The 14,847-nt window shown below is 43.3% G+C and overlaps 1 protein-coding gene across 2 annotated transcripts in view; it reads left to right on the top strand.

The window, feature by feature from the left end:
• The window catches only part of SLAMF1 (signaling lymphocytic activation molecule family member 1), a 39,451-nt gene that overhangs the window by 5,178 nt on the left and 19,426 nt on the right, over nt 1–14,847 (top strand). For both annotated transcript variants that reach the window (XM_023214258.1, XM_023214259.2), the window contains exons 2-3: nt 4,805–5,143; nt 7,107–7,391. In XM_023214258.1, the coding sequence (XP_023070026.1) occupies nt 4,805–5,143; nt 7,107–7,391 (624 nt within the window). The remainder of the gene's footprint in view (nt 1–4,804; nt 5,144–7,106; nt 7,392–14,847) is intronic.

The raw sequence follows: 14,847 nt of genomic DNA, 5'->3' as shown, positions 1-14,847 counted from the left end.
TGATGAATGATATGAAGGAGTGCATTCATCGTCCATTGGAAGCCTGTGGCTGGACAACCCAACCTAAGTCAGGAGTCAGGAAAGTCTTCCCTATGAAAGAGATGTCAAAATGGAGACCAGAAAGATGGAAGTTGTTAGCTAGGCAAATAAAGAGCGGTTCTAGGCTCTAAGGCTAGGGAAGGTACATGCTACTAGTATAAGATAGAATGACCCAGAAGTGCCAAAGAATAAAAATAGGACTTTGACTGATGGGGATACAGTTTAAAAAGCAAACACAGACAAGTTGTCTTTTTTTTCTGAGCCTAAATTTACCAAAACAACTGTGGAGTCCATAAGTTCTGTTCCTTCTGTTCCTGAAAGAATGCTGTAGCAAGGTGCTAAAAGCACATATGAAAGTATCAGGGCTAGGCAAAAATATATGATATAATAAAACAAAAAGGGTTATCATTAGGTAGAAGCCCATGTTGTGAGAGGGTTGGCTAAATCATACTATTAATAATTTTTGACCAAACTCCATAGGCCCATGTGAATCATTCATTTTTCGAAGTAGAATTGCCCGCGAAGGAAAGTGAGTTGGTGTTAACAGCTACAAATGTTTCCTCCCAGACTCTTTTAGCAAACAAGGGCTGGCTGAATCACAGACACACTGGAAAACACTCATCAGGCAGCAGGATGTTTCAGGAGCAGGGACACCACTTGAGGGGTTTTATGAACCACTTTAAAGCCCCCACTTATTTTTCCACCTTATGCTTAGGTGAGGGTGATCTCAAGTACCCCCTCCAGACCCCGACACACACACAATCAGGTGTTGCGTCATCATTCTTTATGTGGTTTGTGGGGTATAAGGGTCTCTTCCTGATGAAGTTTTGGTTCCACTCCTCATGACTGAGTGTGCATAAGCCACTCAGTCTCTCTCATCTACCCCTTCCCCTTTCCTCTTTCTCCTTCTATTTTCTTTCTTTGGTTTTTTTCTTTGATTTCTTTTATTTTTTTGGTTATTCACTACCTCTCTTATATCCCTCTTTCTCCTTCCCCAACCAACTCCAAGTTCTGAAAGCAATCATGGTGCAAAGAGTGTGCAGGGTTAGGGGAGAAGGGGTGCATGGGAGCCATTTTGGGGAGTGGTGGCGATGGGTTATGGTCTGAAAATGGAATTTTTAAATTCTTTTTTTCTCCCCTATCAACGTTGGTCTTTAAAAATCAACACTATGCTAGCAATTCTTAATCTTGTTTTGAATCTCAGATCCCTTTAAGAGATGGCATTTATGGATGAGCTCCCAGAAAAATATACATATGCTCATCTACACAACTTTTTATACAGAAGTTTGGAAGTTCATTCTTGTACATATGGCTCTAAATTTTTTCCCATTTCTTTATACTTAGAAGTTTAGGTTCAGGACTCAAGTTACTCTCTTAAGTACTGTGCCTACAAGTCAGGTATGCGGCCACCAAAGGGGTCACATTATCTAGACAGTCAGGCATCCACAAGTGTGGTTGGAAGAAAATCCAACATGCTTCCCAGTTTATTGATGTAAAAACAACCACCACCACAATAACTATAATGTTCCTTATGTCATCAAGCAGCAGGGGAGAGCACTCTGTTTTAAGCTTAATATATTAGCAATATTTTAAAAAACAAGTGCCTAATTGCCTTTCTCACTTTTCCTCAACAGTTATGAATTTCAATCACTCTAATCCAGATTTTAGCCCAGATAGACTACTTTTTCTTCTTCCCCAGTCACTGAATCTCCAGTCTACTATTAGCTGAGCCCTTTACTGAACAACATTGGGATTTCAGGGTATTTTGGTAACAAGAATATTTGGGCCAGTGTGTCCAATTTTCCAATATCTCATCTTAGCCACAAGTCAGTTGTGAAAGAGTCTCTTCTAGGTAGCTGCATTAGTTAAGCTGATGGTTCTATTTTACTCTCTGACTTTCTTATCAGCTAGAACAATCTATGCTCTCTTTGAGTCATGGACTCTTTTATGAACACTAGCTTATGGTTAAGTTCAGATATATATATATATCTGAACTTATAAACTTATATGTATCTGAACCTAAATAAGAGGCTTTGGTCAGGTAATATGGTTTTCAGCATTCATAAATTGAACAGATATTTATTAAATGCCTCCTATGTGCTAAGCACATAGTACCTGTTTTTAGGTCCTGGGGTCAAAATAGTGAACAAAATGAAGTTCTTCCTCTTGAGGCTTTTGCATTCTAGTGGGAGAGACAAAAATAAAACAAAAAAAAATACAGTATAATATAAGGCAGTGATAAGTGCAGAAAGAAACAGAAAGCTATTTTAGATATATGGTCAGAGGAGGCCTCTTGGAGGAGAAACTGTTTGGAGCAGATACCTAAAATAAAGTGAAATAATGAGCTATCCAGGTATGGAAGGGAAGAAATTCTCCAGCGAGAGGAACAGCAAAAGCAAAAGTTCTGAGACAGGAATGTTCTTGGTGGGTTTAAGAAACAGCCAGGAGCCAGTGTGACCGTAGCACAGTGAGCAAAGAGGAGGGCAGGAAATGGAGTTGGAACAGTGCCAGGGACTGGGTATGCAGGGCCTTTGAAGCCATATCAATAGTGGACTATGGTTTTATTCTATCAGTGCTAGAAAGCCATAGAAATTTAAAAGCAGGAGAGAGACAAAATAGGACATGGTTTTTAAAGATTACTCTATTAGGGAGATCAGCTGGAAGAAGATGGCAGTACCAGGCCTGGGATGATGGTGGTGGAAATGCAGGAGGTGCGAAGGGTTCAGATACCAGACATATTTTGAAGTCAGAGCCAGGAGGATTTGCTGTTAAATTGAGTGTGGAGTATGGCTGGCTCATGCCTGTAATCCTAGCACTTTCGGAGATGGAGGCGGGCAGATCACTTGAGGTCAGGAGTTTGAAATCAGCCTGGCCAACATGGTGAAACCCCATCCCTACTAAAAATACAAAAAATTAGCCGGGCGGTGGCAGGCGCCTGTAATCCCAGCTACGCAGGAGGCTGAGGCAGGAGACTTGCTTGAGCCTGGGAGGCAGAGGTTGCAGTGAGCCAAGATTGCAACATTGTACTCCAGCCTGGGCGACAGAGCAAGACTCGGACTCAAAGAAAAAAAAATTGAGTTTGGAGTATGCAAGAACGAAAGGAGTCAAGGATGTTTCCAATGTTTTGGCCTGAGAAATTGGCTGAATTATAATGTTTGCAGAAGGTGTTTTGGAACCAAGAGTTTGTTTGCTAAGTTTGAAATGCCCTTTAGACCTCCAAGTCCTATCTTGTGTAGGCAGTTGGGAGTGCAGTGAAGGGTTTGGTTGGGAGATATAACTCTGTAGCATCCCAGAAATATGTCAGACTGTGCAATTGGATGAGAAACTGGATTGGTGTGGATAAGAATGAGAACTCTGAGAACTGGGATGCTCCAGTATTTAGAGGTCCAGAAGAACAGAAGGCTCCTGCCAAGAAGACTGAGCAGAGGCAGCTTATAGGATAGGTGAAAAATCGGGAGAGTATGGTGTTCCCTGAGCCAAATGATGACAGTGTTTCAAGGAGGGATGGATGTCAAGTACCCCTGAGAAAGCAAGTAAGATAAGAACCTTTGACTTGGCTTAGTGGAGTAGACAGTGACCTTGACAAAGGTGGTTCCGGCGAGCAGTAGGAAAGAACACCTGTTTATAGTGGGTCCAAGGAAAAATGGGTCTGGAAATGGGAAAATAAACTATAAACACACATTAAAGCACTTTACTGAAAAGGAAAACAGAGAAATGCAGAGGTAGCTGGGGATGGACCTGGGATCAGGGAAGATATTTTTAATATAAAGGAAACTACAAGTTTGTATGTTGTGTATTGATGGAAATAACCTAGTAAAAAAAACCTGATAATGTGGGGGATGGAGGCAATTGCCGAAACAAAGCCCTGAAGTAGGTGAGTGCTCCATGGAGGAAGAGGCTCCACTTGCGTGGGAATGTAGACCATCCATCCAAGTAGGTAAGTTGAGTTAGTGGTGGTAATAAATGGAAGTTCTCTTTTCGTTTCTTCATTTTATTTTTCAGTGAAACAAAAAGCAAAGTCGTCACATGAGAGAGGAGGGGGAAAGGCAGGTTGTGGGTTTGAGGAGAGAGGAGGTGTGAAATAATCAGCAGTAGGATCCCTTATAGTGGTTTGAAAGGCTCTTTTTTTTTTTTTTTTTTTAAATCTTGTTGGCTCAGCTTTTTTGAAAAAGAAAAATACAGTAATAACTCACTGTCGACATTATTAACTATCTCAGGGTGCTTTAGAGAGAGAGGATTCCACAGTTTGAACACTGGGCTTACCCCTTCTTGACTCCACATTCCTCAGATTTTTCTGTTTTCCTCATGATCTGAAATGGTTCCTGGGCTCATGAGCTCAGATTCACTTTCATTCGCTTTCCGTCCTTCATCCTGTATATTCAATGCTGGAATAAAACCCTGGTAGAGGAATTAACAGACCTGAATTCTAGTCCTGACTCTCACGGACTAGTCAGGGAAGTCATTTAACTTCTCTGTGCTTTTTGGATGCCTGAACCTTAAATCTGAGTTGATAAAGACCCAGTGCTCTAGTTACTCTATACAACTCTATCCTAAGTAATTTTAAGAAGTCTACTGACAGTTTTGAAATATTGAGAATATAGTGGGGATCCTCATGGCAGTCCTCATAGACCACGAAGGACTTGGCAGCCCCAGGGATAGCCCAAGAGGAAGGGGGAGAGCCTCCAGTCTGTCCTTCCTGTTCTGCTGACACGATGTTATCTAAAGGCCTTAATAATAAGGGACTCTCTTCTCCTCCCTCCCACAGGTGGGCGCATGATGAACTGCCCAAAGATTCTCCGGCAGTTGGGAAGCAAAGTGCTGCTGCCCCTGACACATGAAAGGATAAATAAGAGCATGAACAAAAGCATCCACATTGTCGTCACAATGGCAAAATCACTGGAGAACAGTGTCGAGAACAAAATAGTGTCTCTTGATCCATCTGAAGCAGGCCCTCCACGTTACCTAGGAGATCGCTACAAGTTTTATTTGGAGAATCTCACCCTGGGGATCCGGGAAAGCAGGAAGGAGGATGAGGGATGGTACCTTATGACCCTGGAGAAAAATGTTTCAGTTCAGCGCTTTTGCTTGCAGTTGAAGCTTTATGGTAATAATGGCGGCTTCCCCAGTCCACACTAAAGGGCCAAGGTGCTCCTTTGACCAAGAATTCAGGTCTCTCTTAAAAGCAAAGGTGTTCAGAATTGGAAGTAACTATAATGATCTAGTTCGGGGGTATTTAAACCTGCTGCATGGAAGACGTTTTAAAGGTTGAAATTGTTTTTTTTTCCAAATTGCACATTGATGATAGCTGATTAAGCATTAGTTACTCTTACTCCCATTTCCCAAAGGAAAGGGGCCCAGCTACCTGTGGGCTGGAGGGCCTATAGCCCCAAGAATCTTGATTTGCAAGTAATATTTTATTTGAAAACAGAAATTTTTTCTGATTAAAAGAAATTGGATACCACAGATCAAACCCATTCTCTCATACATGAGGACAGTGAAATCTAACCAGAAGCGGTTAGCCCATTTACACACATTTGTGTAGGTGTTTCACTGCCCTGGAGGTTCTGGATAAAGAAGGCTAAAATTCAGCCCACATACCACTTGTTAAGCCCTGCCTTCTGGCACCAGATCACACCTACCTGGTGGAAGAAGTGCCTTTTGGCATTTAAACAAAGGCTTTGGTTATAAAGTCTCTTAGTTGCTGTACTTAAACTAGGAACCAAGTCCACCTGAATCCAAGGCCAGTGATTTTTTGAGCCTCTTTAACTACCAGTCCCTCTTGAGTGCACCCAGGGATTGCATCTCTTAGGCCCAGAGGCTCATCTGAATTCCCAGGGATCCTGATAACCACATGAGGCTTCCCTGCTTCTTCAAAATGACTTCCTTATCTCTGGGGATGGGACAGGAATTCCCAGCTAACCAACATTTCTTTGAAATTCTCAAATTTCTAGAGGGAAGGCAGCAATACTTTCACCAATCCTCCCTCGCCCCAGCATTCCCTTTCCTTCAAACAGTGCCTGTGGAATTCCCATGGCCCTCCCCCAGGTACCTGAGAGTCACTTCCAGCAGTGACTCCAGGGCGAGACTGCCATGAGCATGGAGGCTGCACAGGATGCATTTTCCAAAACAGTGTGGATTCCAGACATTCCATCCTTTGGTTCCTATGTTACCTGTTTTTGTCACATTTTGTGATCAAATTCTTACTTTGGAAAATGTGGTCTCTGCAACCATGGCATTGTTCTCAAGCCAAAGGAAGAGTTTGGGTTTTGAAGTCAGATAGACCTAGGTTCAGATCTTAACTTGGCCACTTAGAAGCTGTGAGATGTAAGACATTCCACCTCCCTGGGACTTGGCTTTCTCATCTATAAAATGGGAATAATTACAACTAGAGTTATAATTGTTGAGAAGACTAAAAAAGATCATGAATGTGAAAACCAGCACTGCGCTTGTCCTATAATAGTTGCTAAATAAGCAAGAGTTTACCTTTTATCTGGCCTATTTCATGGCCTTAGAGTGGGATAGATTGATGAGGCCTATGGCTATACTTGAGGACCTATCCCTATCTCAGACACACAAAAGCACTTACTACACACCCACCCACTCACTCACCCATGCACGTGTGTGCGAGCACACACACACACACACACCCTCCCACACACATCAGTATAGATGAAATCCCACCACTAAAAAGTCATTCTTTTAGGTCTAGGAAGTAACAACGTAAGCCAACTAAAAACCATGGTGGATTAGTTGACAGCAAACTCCACTGATAGTAGACAGGAGAATAGCAACCTAGGTCAAGAACAGCAGGAAGGGCGAGTGAAGCCCTAACAATATTGGTAGAAGGGGCCTAAAAAGCAGATTCTTATTTTATCCCAAGGTGGTCTTAGAAAGGATGTAGTGGTGCATGATGGACAGTGTGAAACAGTAGATTCCCCACTAGAAATAAATCACACTGAGGGGGAGGGAAAATGCCATTAGGCTGTACTTTGTTCTAACAAAAAGGTCAAGTGAGAATTCCCAGGGGTTCATTTCAGTGATGGCTCCCTTCCTCCCACTCCTGACAGAGCAGGTCTCCACTCCAGAAATTAAAGTGTTAAACAAGACCCAGGAGAACGGGACCTGCACCTTGATACTGGGCTGCACAGCGGAGAAGGGGGACCATGTGGCTTACAGCTGGAGTGAAAAGGCAGGCACCCACCCACTGCACCCAGCCAACAGCTCCCACCTCTTGTCCCTCACCCTCGGCCCCCAGCATGCTGACAATATCTATATCTGCACTGTGAGCAACGCCATCAGCAACAATTCCCAGGCCTTCAGCCCGTGGCCCAGATGCAGGACAGACCACTCAGGTGAGTACACTGGTGGCAGCCTATGTGCCACCTTAATGAGCATGGGCTCAGTCTTCACCTGACCCAATTGCTCCCCAGTCATGGCATTCACCTTAGTAATAATACTTTACATTTTCTTTATAGTTTGCAAAAGTTTACCACGTGCATTTAGTGAGCTCACTCTCATATTGACTAGGGTGGCATTATTATGCTCATTTCACAGTTGATGAAACCAACAGGAGGTGATAGAGCCAGACCCAGCGCCTAAGTCTCCAAGGCGTTGCCTTCTCTGCCTCTTGCCTTGGCTCCAACCTGCAAGATTGGCTGGGTGAGGGAGTGCAGGTGGGCGGGCCTGGCTCCCAAGTCTATGCTCCACTAATGCTGGGGCAGTTCTACACCATCAATTAGTATTTATTGATCACCTACCTGGTTAGAAATTGTGAATAAACATGATATGTGATCTCTCCTCTCTAACAATTCATTGTAAAGATAAGATGTAGAACATGTGCTTAATAATGAAACACAGGATATAGTGAAGGGCCTCGTTTTATGGAATGGACTGTGAATCCCATAGCAGGATCAGGGGAGTCAGAAAGAGAGACTAAGACCTGGACTGTGAAGTTTGAAGACTAATGATAAGTTGCATAGCGCTTCATCATTAGCAAAACACTTTCAACTGTATAATCTCTTTTGATCCTCACAATAACCTTGCCAGATAGGTGTTATTCTACTTTCATTTTACAGATAAGGAAAGTGACATTCATAGCATTTAAGTACCCTCTTCAAGTTTCTTTGGCTTGTAAATAGTGCAGTTAACCCCTAAACCTACCTCTTCTGACTGTTCTTCCTCTAGAAAGAAAAGCATCATTATTCTGTCAGCAAAAGGAAGACAGAACTTATTAAGTAAGCCCATTTAACCACTTGGATACAGAACAGAACACAGGCCCTTTTTACTAACAGATCTTGTGTCCCTGCCTCAGGCAGGTTCAGGGACTGTAGGACCAGGGTGCTTGCTCTGCAAGGCGTTTCTTAAACCCTGACATTCTCCGCTCTGCATCCACTGGGGGGTACATAGGAATCGTTCCAATGGGTCTTCTGTCTACAGTAGCCATGGCGTCCATGTGGAGGGCTTTCCCAGGTGGTCGTGGTGGAGGGACAGGGGAATTCAGCCAAGTAATGCCCTTCCACATAGCACTGCCTGTCACAGAGGCTCCCCCGGAGTATTCCCAGATGGACTGCTGGGAAAATCCTACCTGGCCTCCAGTGTGCCCCTGGGAGTTCTTGAATGAGTCTAACGCCCTGCATGTTTCCTCCCCAGACATTTCATAGCCAGAGTCCCCCGTCTGCTCACTTACTGGCTATGTCTGGCTGCTTGCCCACCTTGCATACAAACCATATTCAGAGGCTACCCCCCAGTTCAGAGCACTCAGCCCACCCACAGTCATTTAGAAGGTGCTGGCAGGACAAGCAAGCAGTGCAGCATAGTGGGTAACTTACAGAATGTGGGCCTGGAAGTCCTAGAGCCAATGCTGCCCTTTCTACTTACAGGATCAAGTCCCTCTACCCTTCTGAGATTTAGATTCTTCATCTCTAAATAACAACAACTGGTGGGTCATTGCGGTTTACTATGTGCCAGTTATGTGGCATTTCAGTTAATCCTCACAGCAACAAAATAATATAGATAGTATTAGTATCCCCACTTCACAGATGAGGAAACAAAGCTATAACATGGTTAAGCAAGGTCACACACAGAGCAAGTGATGGAGCTAGACTTTCCGATTCTGGAAGCCTCATAGGCATTAGTGAAAGAGATAATGCACTTAAAATGCCTTATAAACCATAATGAAATGTAATTTTTATTTTAAAAACTACATAAATATAAAGTATTTTTTTAATGTTAAATGAGGAAGCAGTAGCCCTTACCTCAGCACAGCCATCTCTGGGTATAGCTGCCCTATTAGAGTACAAAGACAGGGCACTGAGTATTTTACCCTGGCCTATCCCAAAAAAGGGGCAGAACTTTCTTCATGCTCCTCAATGTAGTTTAAAAAGAATTTAATTAGTGCATACCAAAATATTGGTGGACCATAAAGCTTACACTAAGGGCACTCAGCTCAGGACGTTCTAAGAAAACATGTGAAGATGGACTTACCCATCTAAGCCACTCTGAGGACCAAGAATGCACCAGCAGGAACCAGATTTACTGAGTAGGAAGCAGGTTCTTGTCAGGAGTGGAGGGACAGGAAGCAGTAGAAACCTGGCACCATAGGAAGGGCCCTGTCAGGATCTTGGCTCGGTTTGTAAGAGAACTATCTAGCCGTTTCCCTCTCGTGGGTCTCTGTTTCATCCTCAGTAAAAGGAAAAGGGTGAACAAGTGAAGTCCCTCCCAGAGTCAACAGTCCTTGATTCAGTGTGTGTGTGTCAATAAGAACTGCAAATAGAGGCTTGCCACTGTGTATGAGTTTGCTAAGGCTGCTGTAACAAAGGACCACACACTGAGTGGCTTAAACAATCAAAATGTGTTGGCTCTCAGAAGTCTAAAGTCAAGGTGTCAGCAGGATTGTTTTTCTCTGAGAGCTGTGAGACAAAGAGCTCTCCCAGGCCCCCTCCTTGGCTTGTAAATGACTGTCTTCCCTTATCTCTTCATATCGTCTTCCCTCTATGTGTATTTCTGTGTCCAAATTTTCTCTTCTTATAAGGACACCAGTCATATTGGATTAGGGCCCACCTCTCTCAGTTTGCTAGGGCTGCCATAATAAAGTACAACAGATTGGGTGGTTTAAATAACAGAAATTTATTTTTCTCCCGGTTCTGGAGGCTGGAAGTTTGAGGTCAAGGTGTTGGCAGGTTTGGGGTCCTCTGAGGCCTCTCTCCTAAGCTTGCGTATGGCTACCTTCTCACTGTGTCCTCACCTGGTCTTTCCTTTGTGTGCTCACACCCCGGTCTCTCTCTCTTTTTCCTGGTGTCTTTTTGTGTGTCCAGATTTCCTCTTCTTATGAGGACACCGGTCGAGTTAGATTAGGGACCACCCTAATGACCTCATTTTAACTTAATAACCTTTAAAGACCCTGCCTCTGAGGTCTTTGGGGTTAGAGCTTCAACATAGAAATTTGGGGGAGGGGAGACACAATTCAGCCCATAACATCACCCTAATGACCTCAGTTTTACTCGGTTAACTCTGTGAAAACCCTATGTCCAAATAAGGCCGTAGTTTAAGGAAATCAACGTATGAATTTGGGGAAACACAATTCAACATGTAATACAAGTAGAGATGCCTCCTCCCCGCCCTGCCAGCCTGCAGGGATAGGTGACCAGACCTTCCCTGCCTCAGAACCAGATCACACAGCTGGTTTGTGGCCTGCCCTTCGCAGTATACCAGGTTGCCTAAATACTGAAAACACAGTTTTATTAGTATGTTGATTTGTGTTTGCAAATGAATAATGGATACTACCAATTCTTAAAACACTGCACTTAGTTTGACAAAACATTACTGAGGCTCTACTATATTCCAGCATTGTGCTAGGGGCCGAGTACACAAAGATAAAAAAGACATGATCCTTGCCTTAAGGCAGAAGACAGCTGTATAAGTAAACGATGATCCTAGATTAGACAGTGTGACCTATGTAAAATGGAAATATATGCAAGGCAACAAAGAGGAGGGAATTATTAACACTGTTTCGGGGGATTAGAGAGAGCATCCCAGAGGATGTGACATAAACTAGGTTTTAAAAATAAGTAGAAATTACCCAAGCTGATGAAAGACATTCCAGGCAGAGGCAGGAGCAGATACAGCTGGGTCTTGCTCTGTATTATCTCATAGGTGACAGGAACTAATAAAGAGTTTTAGATAGAGGAGTGACACCATCAGTCTTGCTTTTCAAAGAGAAACTCCAGTAGTATTGAGAACAGATGGGGGCAGGGAAGAAGGGGAAGAAAGAGAAACTAGTTCCTGGGGGCCATTATTGCAGTCGTCCATCAAAATGATGAGACCCGAGCCAAAGCAGCAACTGTCAGTTAACAAAGACTTTTTTCCTAGGGCATACAAAGGGAAACCCCAGTCTTGGGATGAAAGGGTGAGGTCTGAGGGTTTATTAGAGGTTGTTTCGCCATCTGTCATCAGGACAGTGATATTAAGACATTTTTCATTTTCATTAATGAAAATCTCGCAGCAGTTAATGATGTGATGAGACGGAATGCAATGTGATGTGAGCACTGTCTCTTGACAGGACTCACTTAAGTGAAACCATGCAAAAAGTTGTATGTTCCATGAAATCTTTTTCTTTAAGTGACATTTGTTCAGGTCATGCATTCATCCTTATTCCAATTGCCATTCCAGTGTTTTAATGTCTATCATGATGAAGCATCTTTATTGCAAAGTCCAAATCCCAGGGTGCTATGAAGTACTCTGGCTAGGTCATGTGAAGCCAGTGGATGTGGGTCAGCTCTGGACAGTGTGTGACTTTCTGCCAACCTCAATGACTGTATTCTGAAATAGATATGGCTGTGCTAGAATGAAGGAATCTAAAAAGGAATGCCCCTGGAAGCTCATCTTGAAGGGAGGATCTTTTTCAGTAGATAAACAAAACGCTGGCTCAGCACGTCTGAGTTAGCTCGGTGAAAGAAAAGGCTGACGCCTGCCAGTGAGCTCCGGAGGCTTCCCCTTTCTAGCAAGGTCCTTTCTTCAAATAGGGAGTTCCCATTGTTTCCGAGTCACTTAGATGTTCCAAGCACAAAGACAGGTCTCTCTCTCTAGGGTCTTCCCAATTTAGCGACCGTAGCAACAATGGTGGAAAGAAAAAACCGGGAAACTTCACACAGCCCAGAGCCTGCTAATGGGGCCACACCCGCTACAAGGGAAGCTGAGACACATAGCTCCTAGTTGAGCAGCTACATGCCCAGAAAAGACTCATATTACCACGAAAGCATGAGCGAAATCGCACTGGAGCTAGTAGCCTCTGCAATACTGGTTAAGAGGGATTTTTCTGGAAGCTGTGAACTCTGTAAAATGTTCACTTGGATGGCCCCAGAGCTTAAATTAGTATATGGTTCACGAGCGTCCTTCCCCACCCCCAGTTCTGAATGGAAACTGCCACGAACAAGAATGTATCTCTTGAAGATGGCAGCATTTGCTGACAGAACCACATGAAAGGCAGGAAGGAGATCCGGCATGCTCCCACCGTTAGGCTAACATCGCAGTATCTCTTGGGTGAACTACATTTGTTTCTCAGATTCTTTTTAGTTTTCTTCTTCATCTTTCCTAAAAAAAAAAAACAAAAACAAAAAATAAGATTTGGGGACTTGAGAAGAGAGAGAGAGACAGAGAGACGCTTTTGTGTTTCTGTGACAACAGACTTAGAGACAAGAAAAAAAAAAGCCCTCTGGCTTTTTCCTTGGAGGCGTGACTGTCTGCCAAGTTATTACATTTAAACCACAGCCAATAGGTGGGGAGGGCCCAGGGTGGAGACTCGAGCAAAGTACTCTTCCCAAATGGCATGTGAGTTCTTGACCAGCCTGCTCAGTTGCCTCTAAGAGCCTCGGGAGTAGGGGGAGTTCCAAACCTCTGGTTCAGAAATGTTCAGGTAGCATTTCTTTGTGAATGAAGGAGACAAGAGCTTGTGGACCCCAGGACAACTTTGATTTCTCAGCATCACCATCCATAGAGGCCTCACTACATGGCTGATCAAAGAGAAGAAGAGCTGGAGCTTCTGCCACAGGAAATGGTGGTTTGAAAATGGGAGCACAGGTGAAGCGCCGATGGCACAGACACACACTTGCCTCCTGGCTCCATCTTGTCACTGTAAAGTATAAGCCAAGTGGGTCACTGCTCCTTCCCTTTGATTCCTGCCTTGGGCCATTCAGCAGGTGACCCTGCATTCCTTCTGGTAATTTTTAAACAGAAAGGCACATGACAGTCTTTTTCCAGATCCATTTTTGTGGACTCTAATTTAATTTAACTTAGTTCATCGAGTGCATATTGAGTTCCTTCTTGCCCTATATTGTTTCGGGTGGAATGGAGGATACAAATAAAGAATAAGGTATAGGACCTACTTTCATGGAATTTGTAATCAAAGTGGGACTTCTAGATCTTACTAGGTAGAAAAATATAATATTTAAAGAAACACATTATAATCAAGGAACTGCTACTAGAATTCCTCTTTGAAAAGGAATCATATTTGTTTAGGATAGTACCTTAATAAATGGTAGAAGGCAGGTGGAGACCCCCGAGGAATCTGGGTGTGGGTTGGATGGTTCTGTATGAGAATGGAGGAAGATGATGCTTGTGCAGAAATGGGAAGAGAAAGAGAGGGTCTGAGCCTGCTGGGTGGTGAAAGCTGCCTGGTTCACAATGGAATTTGCTTCCTGGGAGCCTTCAATCTTCAGTAGAGAACTTAAGCCCACAAAATTACTGGTGTAGGTTTTTATTAAAAAGTTTTTTGGTTTGTTTGTGGAAACTGATCATATTAGTCTGTTCTCATCCTGCCAATAAAGACATACCTGAGACTGGAGGATTTATAAACGAAAGAGGTTTAATTGGCTCACAGTTCCACACGGCTGGGGAGTCCTCACAATCATAGCTGAAGGCGAATGAGGAGCAAAATCACATCTTACATGGCAGCAGGCAAGATAACTTGTGCAGGAGAGCTCCATTTATAAAACCATCAGATCGTGTGAGACTTATTCACTACCATGAGAACAACACAGGAGAACCACCCCATGATTCAATTATCACCATCTGGCCCCATCCTTGACACATGGGGATTATTACAATTCAAGGTGAGATTTGGGTGGGGGCATGGCCAAACCATATCACTGATGAAGGGACTAAACTTTGCACCCAAGGAAGCACAGAGTAGAGCAAGCAGAGTTATACGAGCAAAGACTTAGAGAACCACAAGGAAATTACTTCCAGAAATTACAGAAATCACGTGCAGCTTGACCTGAACAAACTGTAATAGTAGCACTTTTTTCATATTTATCCAAATTCCTAAGAGCATGGAGTCTCTGACATTTGATTTCCATGTAAATATAATTAGAAAATAGCAACAAATGGATGAGCATCAAGTGTAAAAATACTTGGGCCTACTATACAGATAGGGAAACTAAGTCATAAGTAAAGAGCAGATGGGACTGAAGCATCTCTGGACACCGGTGAAGAGACTCCTTTGTACTTGAGATCAAACTCATTTTCTTGTCTTTCCAATCAATCAACAAGAATTTACCGAGACTCTATTATGTACTGAGTACTAAGAGAGCTGTTAAAGTAGTGTAAGAGATGTTCTCTGGCCTCCTAGAACCTAGCAACTATTTGGAGAATTGAGGCTAGCAGAAGTAATTGACACTTACTGACCACATGATGGATTCCAGACATTGCTCTGGGCACTTTCCATATGTTACTGTATTGGTTTCCCAGAACAACACTGTGAACTTATTGTTATGCTCATTTTACAGATGAGGAAGTTGAAGCCACTTCAACTTG

Source organism: Piliocolobus tephrosceles, chromosome 1 (assembly GCF_002776525.5).
Source record: "Piliocolobus tephrosceles isolate RC106 chromosome 1, ASM277652v3, whole genome shotgun sequence".
NCBI classification, from domain to species: domain Eukaryota; kingdom Metazoa; phylum Chordata; class Mammalia; order Primates; family Cercopithecidae; genus Piliocolobus; species Piliocolobus tephrosceles.
The sequence above is the reverse complement of the archived record's forward strand: the minus strand, read 5'-3'. Positions and strand labels throughout refer to the sequence as shown.